Source organism: Trachemys scripta, chromosome 1, assembly GCF_013100865.1.
Source record: "Trachemys scripta elegans isolate TJP31775 chromosome 1, CAS_Tse_1.0, whole genome shotgun sequence".
Lineage (NCBI taxonomy): Eukaryota > Metazoa > Chordata > Testudines > Emydidae > Trachemys > Trachemys scripta.
Window position 1 is genome coordinate 67,597,935 of NC_048298.1, and position 21,731 is coordinate 67,619,665.

At 39.1% G+C, this 21,731-nt stretch overlaps 1 protein-coding gene across 2 annotated transcripts in view; it reads right to left on the minus strand.

Annotated features, from left to right (window-relative positions):
* Positions 1-1,889: 1,889 nt before the first annotated feature.
* NAP1L1 (nucleosome assembly protein 1 like 1) overlaps positions 1,890-21,731 on the minus strand; it is a 59,196-nt gene continuing 39,354 nt past the window's right edge. The window contains exons 5-15 of one of the 2 annotated variants that reach the window (XM_034771836.1): positions 19,131-19,272; positions 18,650-18,730; positions 18,246-18,371; positions 17,617-17,688; positions 16,730-16,869; positions 14,934-15,079; positions 14,821-14,840; positions 13,273-13,395; positions 10,292-10,324; positions 7,253-7,303; positions 1,890-2,611 (exon numbers count right to left, since the gene is read on the minus strand). In XM_034771836.1, coding sequence (XP_034627727.1) covers positions 2,576-2,611; positions 7,253-7,303; positions 10,292-10,324; positions 13,273-13,395; positions 14,821-14,840; positions 14,934-15,079; positions 16,730-16,869; positions 17,617-17,688; positions 18,246-18,371; positions 18,650-18,730; positions 19,131-19,272 — 970 coding nt within the window. In that variant the 3' untranslated portion in view covers positions 1,890-2,575. Of the gene's footprint in view, positions 2,612-7,252; positions 7,304-10,291; positions 10,325-13,272; positions 13,396-14,820; positions 14,841-14,933; positions 15,080-16,729; positions 16,870-17,616; positions 17,689-18,245; positions 18,375-18,649; positions 18,731-19,130; positions 19,273-21,731 lie in introns of both variants that reach the window. The other variant, XM_034771826.1, reaches the window with a different exon arrangement.

The window sequence follows — 21,731 nt, forward strand, 5'->3', positions numbered from 1 at the left end:
TCCCCATTCTCACCCCTCCCTCCCCCATGGCCTCCCACAAAAATATTTTCTAGAGGTGAAACATCTTAAATACCAAGGTAAATTGCCCACTTAATATTAACCCCAAGTATTAATTAATGTGACCTGGTAAAAGTGGAGGGAGTGGAAACAATGTCACAACTACTACAATCCACACTGAAGGTTTACTGAACATAGTGCCCTCTGCTCTAAATGTAGTAATATTCGCACACCTTGGCTGAATTCCAACTCGGATAATTCCTAAGTTTCAGTAAGAATTGTCTTTATGGTCTTAGGCCAGGGGTAGTCAATAGGCGGACTGCAGGCTAAATAACCACTCCACACCTTTGAATTGACTTCAAAACCTTATTCACTTACTGTTTGGTTTTTTTCCCCTCCAAAGTCTGGACCTTGACTATACCTTGACTGCCCCTGTCCTACGTTGTTATAGAACCTTACATGCTACAAGCCAGACTGATGCCAAGTCCCATAGTCTGCTGTATGTCAGGGGCAGGATAGTGATAACTATCTTTACTCACAACATAGAGGCAATAAGAAATTAGTGTCAGTAAAGTACTTTGAGAGCCTCAAATGAAAGTGGCTGTGTCATATTAGAAACAGGGAGTGTAAGGAAAACAATGTTTCAGAAAGCCACAAGCAGCCTGGAGGTCGTAAAGATTGTAAAGAAAAGGCAATGGTTGTACAAACATTGAATTCCACTGACTTTTCAGTGTTACATTTTAGCAGCCCAGTTTTATGAATAAGTAGCTTTAAAGCTTGTGTTCCATATTAAAAAAAATTAGTTTCTAGAGCAGGAAAGGTGATAACAGAAAAAGGAATGATTTACTTTTGAGTGGAAGAATACATAAAGACAGACAAGAACTAAATTAAGCATAAATGACCAAAATTGGTGCAGTAAGGACTGCAAAATGAAACAGCCAATTCTATTAAAAGGAACAGGAGTACTTGTGGCACCTTAGAGACTAACAAAAGGGACACAGTCAAGGTAGAGCTCTTTGCATCCCAATCTCTTCCAGACTGATACAAAGTCAATAAACAGGGTGGTTTACGGGGTGTGTGTGTGTGGGTGGGGGGTGGGAAGGAGAGATAAAGAAACGAGAATAGCTATTCAAGGAATTCGGATGCCCCTGCTCTCATCCGGAGGCCATTGCCTGTAAAAAGTATTCCTTCTACCACATAGCTAACAGGAAATGCGACAGCTTAAAACCTGTCTCCATATTTGTCAATGGGTGAGTCTATTCCTCTTATACACAGATATTGTTCCCAAACTGAACTAGTAGTTTGCACTCAGAAGGCCTGAATCTCATCTTCCCAGATTCATAGTTTGAAGATAGCAATAGAGCTTCCCACTTTGGAGAACTGTCTATATTGACTCATGAAAAGGGTTACTATTTACTCTATCCAGGTGGTATTTAGGGGAATCTATACGTTTTTAGGTCTACAAAGCAATTTAAAATATAAGCCAGAGTTCATTTGATCAAGTGGTGACCTCTGAAGTTCACTAAGGCATTATGAAAAGAGTTTTGTACATCTTTATTCCATGGTTCCAGACTTGCCTATAAATACAGAACTGCAGCAGAAATTGCATTTGTTTTCCCGAATGATATATGCTGACTGTAGTCAAAGAAATAGGTAGCTCAAAATTCACACATGGCAACATGACCTTATTATTCCCATTATACTGACAATGAAGAGCCTGGATAAAACTGTCCAGGAAGGAGAATAGTGCAGTTGAGTTGATGTTGTACATCACTGAGTGTTAAACAGTTTGCTTATAAAAAGTTTTCAAAAATGACTGTCTAGTTAAAAAAAAATCAGCTGCAGCATGTAAGATATTAACAGTTTACACAGCATAATAAAAGAAGACTAACTTCTGAAAATACTAGGTTTTATTCACACCCCAGTGGTAAACAATAACCTTAATATGATTACTAGGTTTCTTTTGTAGATCACTGTCACATAAAATACAAAACCCATAGCATAAACAAGCAGACAGTTATGAACATTTAATGTGGTCTTGTTGGAAGTTAAATGAATTATACTAGTCCTCTGAAGTAGTCAAATCCAGAAATGCATCATCTCCTAGTTAGTACAAGTCACTGCCATTTCTCTAACAAGGTAATGAAGGCACAGCTAGTGCAAGCAGACAAACCCATTCAACTACTGGGCTGAAAATACTTTGGTTGGTTCTTCAGGAGAGGATTTTCTCTAAACAAATATTGGTCTCAGTTAACAGTTCTGATCATCTTCATAGCTGCAGTCTAATAGCTACACGACGAAAGACTTCACAAGAACCAAACTATGTAGCAATGAATTAACATTCATGCTTTAGGGGATTTACTGCATTCTACATATTGGCAGAAAATTATACTATTAAAAATGCTAGGTAGAATGAACCTACATTTTAAACTGGTACTTATGTGTTTGACTTCATTTTAACAAATTGTTGTTTACTTAATTCTACCAAGAAGATACAAAACATAAGGCTGTAAGTAACTAATAGTTGTGTTTAGGCTATTACAGTGCAGGTAATCCTCAAGGCCACATACACACTGCTTCACTGCTGCTTGCATTCTGCTGGGTTTTGATCCTTCTGTTGAGGAATTAAAAAAAAAAAAGTTAGTGTACAGATGTCACATCAAGTTATTTTTCTAAGCCACTTATGAAAGCTGTCAAGCAAATGTTTTCTAGTTTCATTTACAGCTCTTAAGAATTAACTTTAGCTATTCATCTTGCATCTTCTCTCCCTCATCCACACTGTGCATAATATTATATGTATTCAAATCTCTGTGCACTAAGCAAGTTAAGGATCTCTCTGAATAGCCAAATTCAAGAGGATGCCTCAGTTTTGCCTTGGGTGGGGGCTGCACTAGCCATTGGCAGCAACACAGCACTTCTAACTACAGTAGGGTGGTCTATCTTGAAAAAATGGAGGGAAAGAATAGGAACAAAACTGGCCTGGCACAGAAATGGAAGAGGTGCCCATATACTGCAACAGTCTTAGCCAAGAAGGACTTTCCTTGATCCCGTGAGCACAGGCAGCCCAAACATACAGGCTCACTGCACAGGTCATCATGTATCTGTATAATGACATGAGGGGTAACCTGGTGAGGGTAACACTTAAATCTCCATCAAGGGTCCCAAGGTATAAAGCCTACAGAAATAACACCTATTCCATGGCATTTATGGCTTCTATGGCCATATTTCTCAGCACCTGTCATGACTGATGTATATGCAAACCAATTCCTGTCTGCACCGTTCAACAGTAGAGCCATTATGTGTGTGTCATCTGGGCTAACAGGGAAGCCAAATCTTCCTGATAAAAGGACAAAAATTCACATTAATATCAGTAGTGGAGAGCTTACTTGCTCTAATGTCATCCCTCAGGAGACAAGTCACATTTTGAAAGCCTGGCTCCTGACCTGCATAATTAACAAAAGCACAAAATCCTGAAAACGGATAATGGTCGCTGAGACGACATGTTGAATACCCTTTGCATGTAAGTGATTGAATGAGCCACCTGTGGGGTGATGGCACTAGACTGTGATGGCATACCTGAATGAACCAGCAGAACCTGGCCCCTAGACATCAAAAACAGGCTGAATGCTAATTTGCTAGTGGGAAGTGAGAGATTACTAAAGAAAATTACAAACAATATGGTAGGGTGAGTAGTAAGGTGTATATTGGATTATATGGCACACTCAGATTCAGCCTACCTAACACTGTCAGTACTTTCATTACAGTAACTGTCTCAATCAATTGTGGTGATGGAAGAACTGGCAGAGGGTGGTTTCATACCCATCCCAGTAAATGTACATGGATATACTAAGCACAGTATCTAGGGCAGTGGTTTGCAATCTATTTTCACTTGCAGTCCCCTTTGGAAATTCACCCTGTGGTCTACAGACCCTGAAGTCTTAAACTGAAAACTGACTGAACAGAATTCAACTATAAATGCTGCATATCTCTGGCATGGCACTGGCCGCAGTGTGAGAAAGGGCCCTAAACTGTGGACTTCTCTGGTAATGACAACACTTCTAGGTTTTGACCTGTAAGGTGGAGGTATTCACATTCTGTTTTTCTGGTCAATCAAAAGTATGCCTTTTCTGGCACCTGAAATTTTATTTCCCACACACCACAGATTGAAAACCACTGAACTAGTGGAGACTGTAAATTGCTGCATTGTCGGCCTACTAGCTACTTGACAATGTTTGAGTCTCCAGCATCCGTTCTAATCATCTACTTAAACATAAACGGAAGTTAAATGCTTAGAGCATCTTCTTGCAAGGTTATATTGGCCCCACACTGCTCAGCCAAACATGAGTAAATAGATGGATCTGTGAAACCATGACAGAAGCAAATCTGAGATAAACGTATAGCCCTCTACAGTCAACCCAGCAATTGGCTTTAATGACAACATTTAGTGTTACATTGACATGCAGAAGAGTTGGTGAATGATGACATGCAGAATTGTGAAATTGCTCAGTGGGAAGTGGTAAAGCATTCATAGTGACTGTTGTGCATTTTGGAGTGAAGCAGGCAAAAAACCCTTAGTGACACTCCAGGTGCATGGGAGGTGTACAAAGGTAAAAAGAATTGTTCCCTGGCTTCTCACTGTGTGCAGCTGAACAATTGCCATCATGGTGCACATGGAAATGGCCTGTAGGTGTGTTTTAACATGTACTTGCTCTTCATCTTATCCACTTGATTCCTTCTTCACTGCCAGGCCATGTACAACCTTCTGTTTTGCTTAGTACAGATCTAGGCCCCCCGCACCCCATTTTTAAGGGCCTACTAGCTACTCACCTTCTCCTCCCACAGCACCCTTTTTTAAAGAATCTGGCTCTACAGCAATTACTTCTGGGGAACAGCAGTGCTCAGTCCTACATCCTAGTAGCGTTACCACCTTGATGACAACATCTTTCTCCCCTCATTCCCCCCCCCCCCCCCCCCCCCCCCCACACACACACAGATAGTCATCATAAGCCCTGGCCCTTGCCCTGTTTCTGTTCTATTTCTTGACACTGCAGCAGTAGCGACTGCCATCTTGCCATGCTGAGTGGCATAAGAGGGAGAAGATTCAGTCAAGTGTGGTCTGCAGAAATATGTGATAATAGATCACTTACATATACAGAGAAGGATACTGAGGCTGGACCTGCACAGGACTGTATGCAAGGGGCACTTGTGTATCCATTTGAACACTACTCCCTCCTCTGTGTCCAGTGCTAGGCTAAGCAACAAAACTGCTGCATCCCTCAGTTGCCTCAAACAGAATTTGAAATCTTGCAACCTAGCAACAGCCAATATCTGACCAACATACAAGGCCAATTAGCATATCCCACAGCATGTGCATGAGCCCTACTTGTCTCAGTTGGCAAATAATCAATTTGTTGCTATTTCTGTCAGGGTAGATTAAAGCAGTTCAGCAGGAAGGGCATTGTGCGCATTACTTTGCTCTCCATAACAACTTTTTTTGTCATGGGTAGTGAAGGATACAGTGGAATGCAGGTGGTTGGATGCAACAGGGCAAATGCTAAACAGTTTTGTTTGACCTTATTTGATATACCATTATTGGTTTGATCTAAGCCCTGCCAACACTGCTGAGAAGTTTGATGTATCCATATGGCCTACTGATCTTTCAATATGTTATGTAGAGCCCTCCTTCACCTATGCCCACTGAAGCTAGCACTCTTTAAATTCTTCTACAATGTGGGCTGGCACTATCCTTTAACAACTCAACTTGCAAAACTGGCTGATACTCTCTGCACATTGTTTAGAGATTTCTAGCAGACAGGGAGGGAAAAGCAGAGAATTATCTATAGGTTTCTGCTTCTGTGTATCTGCAATGAGAGCATCCCTAGTAGCTGCCCATTTCACAGAGTATCCCATCCCCATCACATAGCTTTTGCAGATCAGTAGATATTACTATATTGTGGATGACTATAATACAACTGGCCCAAAAATGATAATGGATATTTCCCATTATAATCTTGCATTTTTTATAACATACATTCTCCCCAAAGTGATACAGTTGCCTTTATCTGATGAGTATTTTCTTTTTCTGCAATATTTCTTCTGCAACTAGCCTGAGCAGGCATCATGTAACTGATATAACCAACTACCCACTATCACCTGAGTAACAGTGATGCTTCCAATGTCATGTATATTTGAGTTTGGTTTGGTTCCCACTCAAAATTACTAATGACCTGGCTTGGCTTCTTGATCACTGCTTGCAGCCCTAGAAGTAGCTGGATAAATGCTACCTACTATGACAACTAGGTTTCAAAAATCCCAGTGGCTCATCAAGAATAAAGGGGCTGATGTAGAGCAAGGAGGATGAATTTTCAGATGTCTGGTACTTCCCAAACTAAGCTATGATAATTTACATAAATTTGGGAGTATGCAAAACAGAGGATTAACAATCCCTGCTGCACATCCATATTGCCCTCTTGTCATCCTGAAGTCTCTGCTCTCTAGGTAGTAAACATCTGTATTGTTCCCCTTTTTGGGGAAGAGGACATACAGGGGAAGACTGGAATGAGATGGGCTCTTAGCCAAGCAATATATTCCCTGCCAAAGGGAGTGTTTACATCCAGTTGCATGTTAGCAGGAAAGCTACACCTAGTTTTCTTTAGAGCACTGTTGTAGGTTCTGCTCAGTACAGGAGGATGATCTCCAGGGAAGACAGCCCAAATCCTCTCCTTACTCTTAAGTCTTAAAATACAGCTTCAGCCCCACTCAAGAAATTTCACCCAAGTGAAAGGATATGTTCTCATTGATAGTGCAACCAAATGCAGGCTACACTTTAAGTCACAGATAATAGCAAAAAATAAATAAATATATACATGACAAACTCGCCCAACTAAATCAAAGATTTTAACAGCCCTCATTTAAGATAAGTTGTATTTTCTTTATCTTATGAATAGGAAAGCTTTTACTTGCTAAAAAAGGTTGCTTATGTATATTTTTAAACACTCATTTTGTAATACTTCTAATTTCTTCAAAAAAGATCCATGGCCAAATATTTTAAAAAGTGTTATTAAAACAAAGTTAGAGTGACAATGTTGCTCAGCAAATCTTAGAAGGTAAAAAGTGGAGTATTAAAACCATCTGAGAGAGCAGTTTAGTCAAATCATGTTTGTTACAGGAATTATGAATTGTATATTGCAGATTAATTTAAAGCAACAATTTAATGGTGTAATTTTAATTAAATACATTCCTTGGTGCTACTCACCTTCGGGTCATAATCTGGATCATTTTCTTCGTCTGCTTCTTCCTCCCCTTCCTGAAAGATAGAAAGCATCAATTAGAAATTGCTCTTGTTCAGATTAAATACATACAGTGCAGTAACAGGTTAAATGTTCTTCTGATGTTTATAAGTTACACTGGTCTACAATTTTTGAGAAGTCGTCTGCTTCAGAGATAAAATGTGCTATTTATTATGTATTTTGATGTGCTGAATTCAAATATGACAATTAAAACAACTGATTGGCTACTGTTTCTAAGATATTTAAGTTTTTACATTTTATGTCTATGTATATTGTGTAGATAGAGTTTTAAGCATAAATTGTAAACCTAGGTCTTTTCATGTGTTTATGGTTGCTTTACATGATGATATTTCACCTGTGCTGTTTATGTAACACTTTATAAATAAAATTTATTATGAAACAAAAGACAAAAAACTATTATGTACATAGTTTAGTCCTATTCAGTGTATACTCTGCGCTTCTTGGCTTGTCTCTTGTATTCATTAAATGGAGCACCTCTTGTCACTGTCCAGAAATAGTCTGCAAGCATTGATGGGCTCCATTTGCCCTGATAGCGTTTCTCCATTGTTGCAATGTCCTGGTGAAATCGCTCGCCGTGCTCGTCGCTCGCTGCTCCGCAGTTCGGTGGAAAAAAATCTAGATGAGAGTGCAAAAAATTTATCTTTAGAGACATGTTGCAACCAAGGCTTTTGTATGCCTTGAGGAGGTTTTCCACCAACAACCTGTAGTTGTCTGCCTTGTTGTTTCCGAGAAAATTTATTGCCACTAACTAGAAGGCTTTCCATGCTGTCTTTTCCTTGTCACGCAGTGCATGGTCAAATGCATCATCTCGAAGAAGTTCACGAATCTGAGGACCAACAAAGACACCTTCCTTTATCTTAGCTTCCATGGAAATTTTCCACGGAGGTACTTGAAAGCTGCTTGTGTTTTGTCAATGGCCTTGACAAAGTTCTTCATCAGACCCAACTTAATGTGTAATGGTGGTAACAAAATCTTCCTTGATTCAACAAGTGGTGGACGCTGAACACTTTTCCTCCCAGGCTCCAATGACTGTCGGAGTGGCCAATCTTTCTTGATGTAGTGGGAATCTCTTGCACGACTATCCCATTCGCAGAGAAAACAGCAGTACTTAGTGTATCCAGTCTGCAGACCAAGCAAGAGAGCAACAACCTTCAAATCGCCACAAAGCTGCCACTGATGTTGGTCATCGTTTATGCACCTCAAAAGTTGTTTCATGTTGTCATAGGTTTCCTTCATATGGACTGCATGGCCAACTGGAATTGATGGCAAAGCATTGCCATTATGCAGTAAAACAGCTTTAAGACTCGTCTTCGATGAATCAATGAACAGTCTCCACTCATCTGGATAGTGAACGATGTTGAGGGCTGCCATCACACCATCGATGTTGCAGGCTACAAGATCACCTTCCATGAAGAAGAATGGGACAAGATCCTTTTGACGGTCACGGAACATGGAAACCCTAACATCACCTGCCAGGAGATTCCACTGCTGTAGTCTAGAGCCCAACAGCTCTGCCTTACTCTTGGGTAGTTCCAAATCCCTGACAAGGTCATTCAGTTCACCTTGTGTTATGAAGTGTGGTTCAGAGGAGGAGGATGGGAGAAAATGTGGGTCCTGTGACACTGATGGTTCAGGATCAGAAGTTTCAACCTCTTCCTCGTCTGACTCAAGTGAGAATGATTCTGGCGCATCAGGAACCGGCAGTCCTTCTCCGTGGGGTACTGGGCATATAGCTGATGGAATGTTTGGATAATGCACAGTCCACTTTTTCTTCTTTGACACACCTTTCCCAATTGGAGGCACCATGCAGAAGTAACAATTGCTGGTATGAACTGTTGTCTCTCTCCAAATCATTGGCACTGCAAGAGGCATAGATTTCCTTTTCCTGTTCAACCACTGGCGAAGATTTGTTGCACAAGTGTTGCAGCATGTGTGGGGCCCACCTCTTGTCCTGATTTCCAATTTTGCAGCCAAAATAAAGGTGATAGGCTTTCTTAACCATAGTGGTTATACTGCGCTTTTGTGATCCAAAAGTCACTTCACCACAAACATAGCAGAAGTTATCTGCACTTTTCACACAAGTACGAGGCATCTCTGCTCACTTTGGCTAAACAGAAATGTGTCCCTTTGCAAAATCAAACACTGACAAATAAGAGCACACCACCATGATTTCTAGAGCTGATATAGGGCATTTGTTCAGCAGAGTGATGTAAGCTTCGTTATGATTGCATCATCCATGACTTCTAGGAATAATATGATGCAATTCATATCATGTATGATGCAATACCAGCTTCAGATTGCATCATTCATTGTTTTGCCTAAAAAGCAAGTACTGTCCAAACCCAGTCAGATTTATTCATAGATCCAGTCAAAGATGTATTTTAGTCATTTCTGGTTTAAATTGAGATCCCTTCCCTTTATAACTCACTTATCCTCCGCCATTCCCAAGTCAAGGGTCGTATATACTGACCCAGTAGCATATCTTGAAAACTAGAGCCAATCAACAATTTTAAGCATCATTTTTGTTCTCAGTGACCCAGAATTAGTAAAGTTTGACTACTTTTATTTCAGAAGCGTTTTGGCTGTAGAGCAGTGTTATCAGTGCAGAAATGAAAAGAACTTGAATGAGATATCTTGGTGTTTACCCATACTCCGCTTTTAGAGTAAATTTCTACACTACATTTAGAATAAAGCTCTGCTCTTAAATATACTTGCGCCACTAGTACAAATCTGAGGGCAGACTAATATCTGGCATATTTGCTTTTATCACCACCTGAGACTTACACTTATAAAACATCTGAACCAATAATGTTTTATATAGATTGGAGAAATACTGAAGAATGTTTGTCATTCACAATTAACTAAACAAGAAACATAAGTAACTTGCCAACTGCTCAGCTACCATTCCATCAAAGATGAAAAACTTCCTCCAACATGAAGTATTCATGTGTCATTTTACTCATCTAACCCATCTTGTAACTCACCTCATCATCTGCCTCCTCACCTTCTTCATCATACTAAGAGAGAGAAAAGTTCATTGTACAATGTTGTAAACACTATCATTCTAGATGTTAAGCAGTTTTGTGTAAGTTATGTGGAAGCCAAAGAATTTCCATGGTAAAATTAAGTACATTTTTTTTCCCCCAAAGGGGGCATTTACGTTAATCCAGCTTTGCCAAAAAACTTTTCTAGATCTGCGTTACAGTGATCAATATCATTAAATACTGAAGCCATTTTATTGAGCAGATAATTTAAAATAAGTTTTAACAAAGAAAGCTATTTCCTACTTTAAGGATGACACTTAACTATGAGTAAGTTTTAACATTCATTTTGCACAGATATGTATATATTTTATTAAAGGCAGAGTTAAAAGCCACACCTATTACAAATGTCTGACACTTCCCCTAACAAGACCACATTTTCAGTTGCTTATACACTTTGCAAAACTAACTGTCTGGATTGAAATTTTCCAAGCAGAGTGTCAGCCTCAGGATAATTTTTTTTTTTTAAAAGAATACAGCTAGATGGAGATACAGTTTTGTCCATGTTAATAAATTATAGTGACCTTTTCTTTGAATAGCTCTCAAAGTTCTGGAGCAAGCATTTGAAATTTGGCAGGGGATGTGCCTTTCTGTGTCTCCATGAAAATATACCCAAATTTGACCAAGTTATAAGTCTGAAAAACTGAAGCCTGCACACACTCAGACTTGCTGGAGTTTAACAAATAGAATTTCCAAAGATTGTCTTCACTGAGCATGGCTCAAGCTTCATAGTTTCTAGTGCTGACCAGACTGCACATGTGCCATTCCACAGAGCAAGTTCCAGATCAGGGCTACAGGAGTGAGGCCAAACTTTCCCTGGAAGTGCTGCTCCACACTGGAATTTGGGGGGAGGGGAGAGAGAATAACTGGAATGAGGGCAGGAGGCCTCTGACACCCACCCCCCCGCCAGGCAGTGTTGCTTAAGAAATAGTCTAAATCTGAATGCAGAGAGGAACAAAAGCTGGACCGAAGATAGGAGGAGGAGAGAAAAGTTTGAGACAATCTGGTGCTACAGGGATTGCAAGCCAGGTGATGGGGAACACAGATTGGACAAGGGACTAGGGTTTGTGGAGGAAGAAGTGGAACAGCAAGGAGGCAGGCAGGGATAGGGTTGTGGGGGAAGGGAGAGTCCGCTTACAGGGTGGACTGGGCAAGAGAGATGAAGCAGTGGGTGGATAGGGTAAATAGAAGAATTTGTGCCCAGTAGAGCACAATCCCCTTCTAGAGTCATGAAAGGGGCCCAAGATTGAATGTCACCATTCTTCCAGTGTCACCAAATATCTGTGAACCCCCAATGGCAAAGTGAGTCTCATCTTTATCTAAGTGATCCTCTATACAGAGGATGACTACCTACTGCTGCTGCTCAGTTAACTTCCTTAGCACAAGTGGCAGTGGATCTAACAGTTCCAACACTACTCATGATCCATATCTCAGTAAAATGGAATTTGTTTTTTCAGTTTGCTTTTTTAAAAGCTTAGGAAGCTCTGCACTAAAAACTTGAGAATATTAAAATTGCAAAACCAATAATTCAGGTTAGGAAATGACAGAATTAAGGTTCCTTGGGCAACCTTAATTTGACACCCTTGTATACAACCATATACTATTTTTTAAATAGGACCTTCGCCTCATTCTATGAATATAATGGATGATGCTCACTTAACGGGCAGCACTTCAAAATTTGGTTCTCTTCATTGTTCAGTGTGGGCCCCTCATTTATACTATTCAAACCCTGCTTTGAAGGCAAAAATAAATCGTTTTCTCAGGGGCTTTTCTACGGTGCTTATCACTATAGTATTCAAGAGCTTCAAATATTAATTTATTTTCATAACTCCTCTGATGGAGTATTATTTATCCCCCCATTTTACAGACTGGGAGCAAGGCACAGAGATTAAGATTATAAATTCACACTAATTTGGGGTATCCAATTTGAGTAATCTAGGACCTGATTTTTCAGAGTACTCATAATTATACAGCTCTTTATAGGTACAAAAGAGCTCCTATTGACTTCTGTTTCAGCTGGGAACGCTCAACTTTTCTTCAGATCAGACCCCACAATATCATGTCGGGCACCCAGAAAGGGAGGTACACAATTAGTGACCACACATGAAGAGTTTGGTTTAAATAATTTGCTGCAGGGACAGAATCCAAAATATCCAGGTCAGTATTCAATTATCTTAACCTTGATACCATCTTTTCTTCCTGCCTCATTCACAACACTTACTTACCTTCCACAATAAACTAGCCAGGAGTCCTACAGATAAATTTACCCAAGAAACTTTAATTGTGGTATTCCCTAGCTTTTGAACCGTAATGATGTTCTTTTTTTAAGAAAGTCTTGTGTTATACACACACACACACACACACCCCCACCCACCCCCTGGTGTGCTGGAATATGGCCCATTTTGTTTTTATGTATTCTAATGTAGACAGAACTCACTGTGGAACGGAGAGAGGGTACTACACCTAAAACTTAGCTACATCTTTCAGCAGTGTGAAAAGTTACACGCCCTTTGTGAAACAGTGCAGTCAACCTTACCTCCACAGTGTAGATGCAATTAGGCTGACAGAAGAATTCTGTTAACCGAGCTACTGCTTCCCAGAAAGATTTACTACATGATTGAGAAACCCCTTCTGTTGCTGTAGCAAGTGCCCACACAACAAGTGCTACAGGAGAGCAGCTACAGTTGTGCTGGTGTAGTACTTGTGGTGTAGACATATCCTAGAGTGGCCACTACTGCCCTCCGAGGCTTTTGTAACACGATGTAGGGGGGCCTACCCTGAACAGAGCTGGAAGTATCTAGACAGTAGATTCATGCACAAAATCCCACAAACACTACTAAAGCTACAGAAATCTTATACATTAGGAGTCTTAAATATTAAGAGTATTGTTCGAGTATATTTAAACAGTTTAAAACATAACTTACATCATCATCATCATCTTCAATAGCTTCCCCTGTAAAGTACAATACTGATCGTGGGACTATACGCTCACGTAAAAAGTGGCCGATTTCAAAATCTGCAGCAAGGATTGCTTCAGCATCATCATCCTGCATAAGCCATTAAAAGAAACAGTCAAGTGGTAAATTCATAACTCATTTGTTTTAGGAGTCTGAACACAAACTAATGTCAGATTGAGGTGACCAGACATTCAAAAGAGTTCAGCACAGTGGGACTATTTTCAGGGATTCCGACATTTATTGGATCATAACTAAGGGACAACTCGCAAACTAGGGTAAATAGACAATGTATACATTTGCCCACATTAAAAAAAGCAACCTGTGAAAAGTCTCTGAAATTTTGTGCAAATTAACACAGAAACCTCAATACATTAAGTTCCTTTGTTTTCAAGTTCAAATTTTTCACCCAGACTTATATTAAAAAGAAAGTTTCCCTGTTCCCCCAATGTTTAGCTTCTCCAGATCATTTTAGGGTTCTTCACAACCTTCCTAAAATTCTGTTAAGCACTAAAATCCCTTGAATATCTTACAAATACATTAATATCTGGATGCTTTAAAAGACTCACAGCTTACTCCTAAGGTATGTCTCTGCCAATTAATTCAACCATGGTGATAGTAATAGAGTCACCCATAATTCAGTTAATATGATATTTAAGTTAGATTTACACTGGCAACCCAATGAGATGGATACAACACTTGAAGTTTTCACTTCTGTTGTCCACAGATTCAGGTAAACGGAACTCTACTGGTTTACGTCTGAAAGAAACTTTTTTTTTTTTTTAAGTAATAAAGCGTTTAAATGAAAAAAAATTTGTATAAGATGCCAAAACACCTACGGATTGAGTTTATACTAGTTGTGGAGTTTCTGGCAGCATATTCAGAGTCTCCAGTGATAAAAAGCAGACCCATTATATAAAAAGCATCATCTACACTCATGTTTATGAGAAAAGATTTTAAAGACATTTTGGAACTTAAATAAGGCGTTTTCTGTAAAGCTTCCCACCACTGGTAACCAAGTGGAACAGTAGAGCTGAAAAAGCATTTGTGGGCACCTGAAGCTTCACCAGTTTTAGCAGTGGTGGAAATGGTAAGGGGATAGAGTAGAGACAGCATTTCTGGGGTAACTAGATAAGTAGGTTAATTAAATCTCTCTCCTTTGGAGATAGTTTAAGTCAGTTTGACACTCACCTTAGGTTGGTATTATTGGTTCCTCACTTTCATGAGCCCCAAGTTGATTCAAATTTTAATGTTTACAAGACAACTCTGGTTTATCCTTCACAAGTATGAACAAGCCCCAAATATACTAATTACAACTCTTAGTACTAAGAATGCTCTTATCCAACCTGAATATATCTTCCCATAAAGCAAGCCAGAATATGTGCTAAACAGTATTTACTAGACAAGTGTTCCTTATTACATAAAGAAATAGCTAGAATAGTTTAATATCCTCTCAAATTATAGCTTAAGTAGCATACACTCTTTCCAAATTTGGTGTATTGAATTTCTTCAACTTACCAGGTCTCCACTTTCAGGAACTGTAAAAAAAAGAGGGAAAAAAATAAATAAGTACCAGTAATTTTAAAGATCCTACATATAATTCATTGCAAATGAATCCAGACAATATTTACCTTCAGGGGGACTAAAGAAATTGAAGAAAGAATCATTGGAGACAGTTTTTGTCACTGTTCTAACTGTCCCACGTCCCTTGTGTTTCTGCTTCTTTTTGATGGTTTTCAAAGTAACATTTTTTCCTTTTTTCCAGTCTATTTGGCACCTGCAAGAAATAAGGGAAATAGCTATCAAATTGGGATACGCTTACAACTTCACATTGTTTTTACATACTAAAGTTACCACTAGTCTAAGAATATAGTTAATAATTATTTATTTAAGTACAACAGTCAGTTAAATATTTTAAGGTGATCTTGAAAATTATTATGTATTTGGAGAAAACACCGAGCTAGCCATAACGCTCATGGGTAGTTCATTTTGAGGTGTATCACTCATTCTACTCCCCAAATTCCTTCCAATCCAGAGAGATTTCCCGCCCCCCTTACTTTTCTTGTTGAAAATATTTCTATCAGAAATAAAGAAAATAAACTGAGGTTACAGAAAGGTATCCCACAGCACTTATTTCCTGCATGCATCATTTTTTGGGCCCCTCACATATTACGTTTCACTTTTAAGCCTTGGCAGATGGAAGGACAAGAGCATAGCTCAATTTTACTCTAGCACAAGACTAGCAAGCACTATTAATTTGAACAATGTTGAGCAAGACTATGAAAGACAATCCCTATCCCATGAACCTTGTCAACACTGACCAGGTGCCACTTTCCTTCCATGAATCATTGACACGCTGCATGGACAAAGTACATTTTCAAGAACGATTTGAATAGGGGGCAGTAATTTAATTGGCAAAGACAACCAAATATATTAATGATACCAGGTTAGGGTGGAGGAGAAACTGCAGGAAAATGAGAAGAAAATATAGCTGTGACAGAGGTGTGCCAAGTCTGAGACAGCTAGAATTGTTACTTGCTAATGTAATGACTGCCTGCAAAGCTGCACACTTGCTTACAGGTGGGCTCATGGCACTTTGTAGATAGTTTCAATGATTACTATGTACGCAACCTGCCAAGGACAACAAGGGACGAACTCCACTCAAGTTCATTAACTTGGTGAAAGAAATTAAGACCCCAAAAAAGTTGGGAAGGAAGGCAGGCAGCTCAGGCAAACAACAAAAATCAAGTCAGTAAATGTTCATTCTTGAAGCATTGATTGCATGGATCTCTATATCTGATGAACATTGCAGGTGATCCTAGACGCAGAAGTTTGAGGAGTCTCAATTTAACAATTATAGGATTGTCCTCCTGAACTGTGTATTTGATCTAGAAAAATCAATTCAAGGAATGATGCTATATAAAATTTAGAAAGAATAATGGTTCAATTCATTAGAGAGAAGACATTCAGAGTGTCAACATGTTAACTCTATTCATGGGTATAGGAGGCAGCTTTTTGCTGTTTACACAATTGAAGAGGTGTTTGAGGCTGTGGTTGTACTAAGAGCTATCTGGAGCTTCATGTACCCCTCATTTATGCCCTTATTGTTCTCCCCTCCCCCCAAAGTCAACAAGGTTCTGACCATAGTTGCCTAGTACATTGTCTGAAATTTTAGAGCTGATTGGATGCAGTGTTCAAAAGTTACCCCATTTCATGCATAGCCAAACACAGAAATCCCAGCGAGTTGAATCTAAGACCATTGCTTGAATGTAAGACTAATGCTTACCTGCCTTGAGTGCAGGGGACTGGACTAGATGACCTCTCAAGGTCCCTTCCAGTTCTAGGATTGCAAGCTCAGTCAGCCAAATATTCAAGAAGAGTCATCAAAAGGTGGTTAACTGCTTTAAAATTCCATATTAACACTTACCCTGTACAACCCATAATTTCTGGTCCATCAAAGGAGAAGGGATCAGAATCATCTGGTTCTGATCTCATTCTGTATGACTTTGTCAACACTTCATTTGTGAAGAAGTCATTTGATTCGAAGTGAAATTCTAACGTGAAACTCTAAAAACAATTGCCAAAAGACAATGTCATTAGCAACTGAGCAACATTTATTCATCTTTAATTTCAAATTACGATTAACAACTAATATACAAGAATCAGATAATCCAAATCAATGTACACCTCTTTTCCAGTAATAAAGTGGCTTACTTAATGTCAATTCTGCCCAATATATGAGACTCAAAATTCTAAAACAATTTCTATCCCCAAGTTACAATAATTTAAAGTTTCCTTAATTTGATACGGGCATCTAGGTTTATTATTTTCATCTTCTGCCTCATACATTTTGAAGTGTCATCACCTGATAAACAGTGATCTGTGAGCTATAACGTAGAGCTAAGCCTCTTGACTACTACAGAAATAATTAGTCATTTTAACTTCTTTGCAAACCACATAATTTCTTGCAAGCAACGTAGGTAATCAGTTCAAGGACATAATTATCAGCAACTATATTTTTGAAATTGTGTCCAAATCTGAAAGTGAAACTCCTAGCTGCAAATACTGACTAAAGCTAGGTTTTGTATCTAATTGATTAAACTGTCATAATACAAGAGATAATGTGGTCATTTTATATATGACTGTATTAACAGCATGCTAGTGCCATTTCTCACTAAGAACAGACTAAAAATTCTTCAGAATCCAAAAGGCACCATCAAATATTTGACAGGCAAAGACCATCACTATGTTCCCAGTGTCAATTTTAATCTTATCATGCAGAAATACATAGTTTGTCTAAGATGTTAAGCTTACCATAGGCTGACCGGCTTCTGAGAACTTCACTTTAATATCTTTTAAGTGTTTCAAGATAGGTTCATCATGTTCCTTTAAATAAAATTATTTTAAATCAATGCATAGCATTTTTCATGCAAACAGCATTTGAGTTAAGCTAGTTACAAAATAAAAAAATGCACTGGGGTGAAAGAGGCACAGATATATTTAGTATTTGTTTCACAATAGCTAAGAACCGGTGATGGGCATTTGAAAGTATTTTATACAATTATTTGACCAGCAGAGGGCAATAGTAAAGTAATAAATAGGCACAGTAAATAATTTCAATTATATAAGCATCCTCAATCTTATTCAATCATGAAAGACAGTTTCTCATAATTTGATATGCAATTCATCACTGAATATGTGAAGACCTGTGTAAGGAATGTAATTGGCAACTAAAGAATAAGATGTGTCATGCTGAACAGGTGTGGGAGCATGGTACATCATTCCATTGACAAAGCACTTTGAAATGGGATACAAGCCATTTTTATTCTACCAGAAGAAATACCAAGACAGCCAAATCAGATCACTATTTCCACAACTTCTAGAAACACACCAGTACAAATTTTATAACTTATGATTACATTTAACTTTAGGTCACCACCTACCTGAACCATATCACTAAGCAAGTCAACATTCTTAAATACTGTCAGCCAAAATTCAGGAATTCCTTTAGGGTCTTCTTTTTCTTCATCTTTTTTCTCCTCTTCAAGCTTGGCCTTCTCTTTCATTTCCTCCTTGATAAAATAAAAATGTTAAACTTTCTAAAATTTAACAAGAGTTTTATAACAAGTACCAGATATTCGGTTAAAGCACATGATTTTATGATAAAGTCAGTGTGCCCATAACTAAAAATCAAGATTCACAGCTACTTTATAGAGTCACAAAAAGCTATTATGAGAATTTCACTGCTGGCATTTTAGATTTTGCTACAGTATTGGGTCTTGCTTAGTGTGTTAAAGCTTGAAATATGCCATCAATTATTCTCTTCAGATATAGTGGAGATACTCACTGAAATTTCTTCTTCAGCATCTGCTTTCCATTCACATTCTTCCTCTGTAGGTTCATAAATTGCATTGATGATTTCACTTCGCTGCAAAATAAAACCCATGAAGTCTTTCAGTTTACTGTTGTATGTTTTTGCAATTAGTAAAGTTACTGTAAGCCAAGCTTTCTCTTTGGGGAATGCATTCCATTTGCTTCTTGACCTCATCTGCCACTCAACAGTAACATTACGCTTTACTCCTATGCCCCTCCAAAATAACCACCCAGGCCCTGAGACCCTTAATCACACTGGTTACTCTCATGGGTGGTCCTATTGGAATCAATTCACTCACGGGACTGAGGGGTTCACATCTGGCCCCACATGGGACTGTAACACCATATAGCTACAGATATGCACCACTGATGTTTATTCCCATTGTAATCCTCTCTTTTAGGATTTTAGTTAACTAGAGCTTAAAAATAAAGTTAAATTAGCAAAGAGTTGTTACCTTATCGAACAAAGGTTGATAGAGAGCAGCATACTTTCTTTCCAGCTCATGAACTTCCTCGTAGAACTTTGCTTCTATCTGTGCACACTTAACTTGAAGGTTCTTGAGCGCATTCACCCGTCTCTTAACTACCTTAGGCAAGCTGAAAGTTTCAGTTATACAGTATTATGATTACTATTAACAGAAGTGTTCCATAAAACACACTGACCCCCTTCTCAATCACTCCCTGCCCACCCCATAGCCACCTTCCATAGTACAGATTAGTTTTGTTTTATGCTATGTTACAATACTTTTCATACTTAAGCTTTTGACAGAACAACGGAGAACATAACTCACTATTTCATGCTGATTCAGCATTAACGCAAACTCTTAAACTAATCTGAGGTTTCATTAAGGCTAGGGGCAAAGCATTCCAAAGAACCAAGACAAACACTAAGTTTTATTACGTAAGATTTGCTTAAAGATCCTAAGCAATAATGTTAGGCTGCTCTCTAAATAGTAGAGTATTAACTGAATTTAAAGTAATTTAATAAATAATAATAATTAATGGAGCTATCCCATCTCCTAGAACTGGAAGGGACCTTTAAAGGTCATTGAGTCCAGCCCCCTGCTTTCACTAGCAGGACCAAGTACTGATTTTGCCCCAGATCCCCAAGTGGCCCCCTCAAGGATTGAACTCACAACGCTGGGTTTAGCAGGCCAATGCTCAAACCACTGAGCTATCCCTCCCCCCCAGTTTAAAGTAAATGATTATCAGGATAGTGTTTTTTATCCCTACAAAGATGGGCCAATGCATCAAGATGACAAGCTACTTTTTTTCTATTACATTAGAGAAAAAATCAAGTAACATCAGGATTTACATCTGTATATTAGGCAGTTGAGGGCCAAGAGGCTGGTGCAACATTTCAGAACATATTATATAATATTCCCATGAATTAAAAAAGATTTTTCCTAGACAGATCAATGTATTAAGTAAATGTTGGAAAAGTGTGGAAGTGACACGGATTATAAAATACAATAATTAGTTGCAACCCCTTGAGCTCTTAGCTTTACTTGTAATCAACTGGGTGATCTCCTTACATCTGGGCTCCAATGACTATGTAACATTAAAACATTAAGGCCCAGTTATAGCTGAGGTGGATAAAGTCCAGCTTGTGGGCGAGGTGGGTTACATAGCTGGCCTCCGAGTTTCTCCCATCCTGGGCTGGCTGTACACTGGCCCAGTCACCCAGCAAGAATTAGGCTACAGCAAGCTCTCTAAATTACACTGGCTAGCCGCAACTGGCTGCCCAGGGGCTGATCAGCAGAATGTATGATCGTCCCATCTTTGCCCTCTAAACCAACATAAGAATGCAGGGGTCAGAGCCTATATATACAGGATCCTATTATGCTGCAGTGATCTTCCTGGGGCCACTTACAGTGGCTTCATGCCTATGTCCCAATGGCAGTGGAGCACAAAGTGGCCATGCCTCAACCGAGGATCTGAACTCAAGTATTTTATGCAAACTTTATGGAAAAAAATGTACATTACTTGAGTTGGAGAACAATGGGGTATATTCTCAAGGATGGTGCTCAATTTGTAAGAGTTATACACAGTGATATTTACATGTCTAAGAGGGCAAAATTTAATTTTGCCATTTACTCAGTGTATGGCTATCCAAACTGGGTAGCACGCTGAGTTACCCCCCCGCCTGCACACAGACCCTAGCTACCCCCTCCCTGCAGCCTGAGCAGTTTTCAAGCTTTTTGATCTGAGTTCCCCCTTTGAATTATATTTTTTGGTTGCAGACAGGCTGGGTGGCCTCCTGAGTGAGTCAGGGGGTGGAGGTGGCACTCCCTCCCTGGACCCTGCTGTGTGGAGCTGGCTCGAGCCCTGCCAGCTGTTGTCCTCCCAAATAGAAGTAAAACACTGCCTAAGGACTCCCCTGGCCTGGAGCTCCCCCCCCCCGCACACACACAACCCCTGCTGGGCCCTGGCATTTTTATAACATGTTGAGCGGGGCCTCAGCGAGAAAGGTTGAGAACCCCTGGGAAAAAGAATATTCATTACTCAATATAGGACAAACAAAAAGCAAGAAGTTAAAACCCTTCCATTGCCCTCCTATCAGTGACAAAATAGTGATTTCATGCTTGGATATTTAAAAAACATTTTATGCACTTTGAAAGAGAAAATTTGGAAGACTGTCTACGCAAAAGGAGTGTGTAGATAAAGTTATTTTAGGAACTAGAAAAGATTGAGTGTATTAGCATTTGCCTAATTTATTAAGGAGGTGGACCATATTGATCAGAACAGACTATAACCAGAATGCTTTTATTATTATTCTCACCTTTAGCTTTAAGAAGGGAGAGACAATTGACGGCTCTGTTAAACTACTTAATGTAGTCCCATCCAGTGCTTGACAACTAAAGTACCTAACACTGCTCTACTCATTGTATTACTTACAGGTTCTGAGACTATTGCAACACTAGCTTAGTTTTAAAATGGTTTTAAAATACAAAATTGCCACCTTCCTCACCATCATTCTTAGGGTTGACAAGAATGTACCACCCCGATTAGTAAGATTTCTATTAACATCAAACAAGTGAGTTTCCAATAGGTCA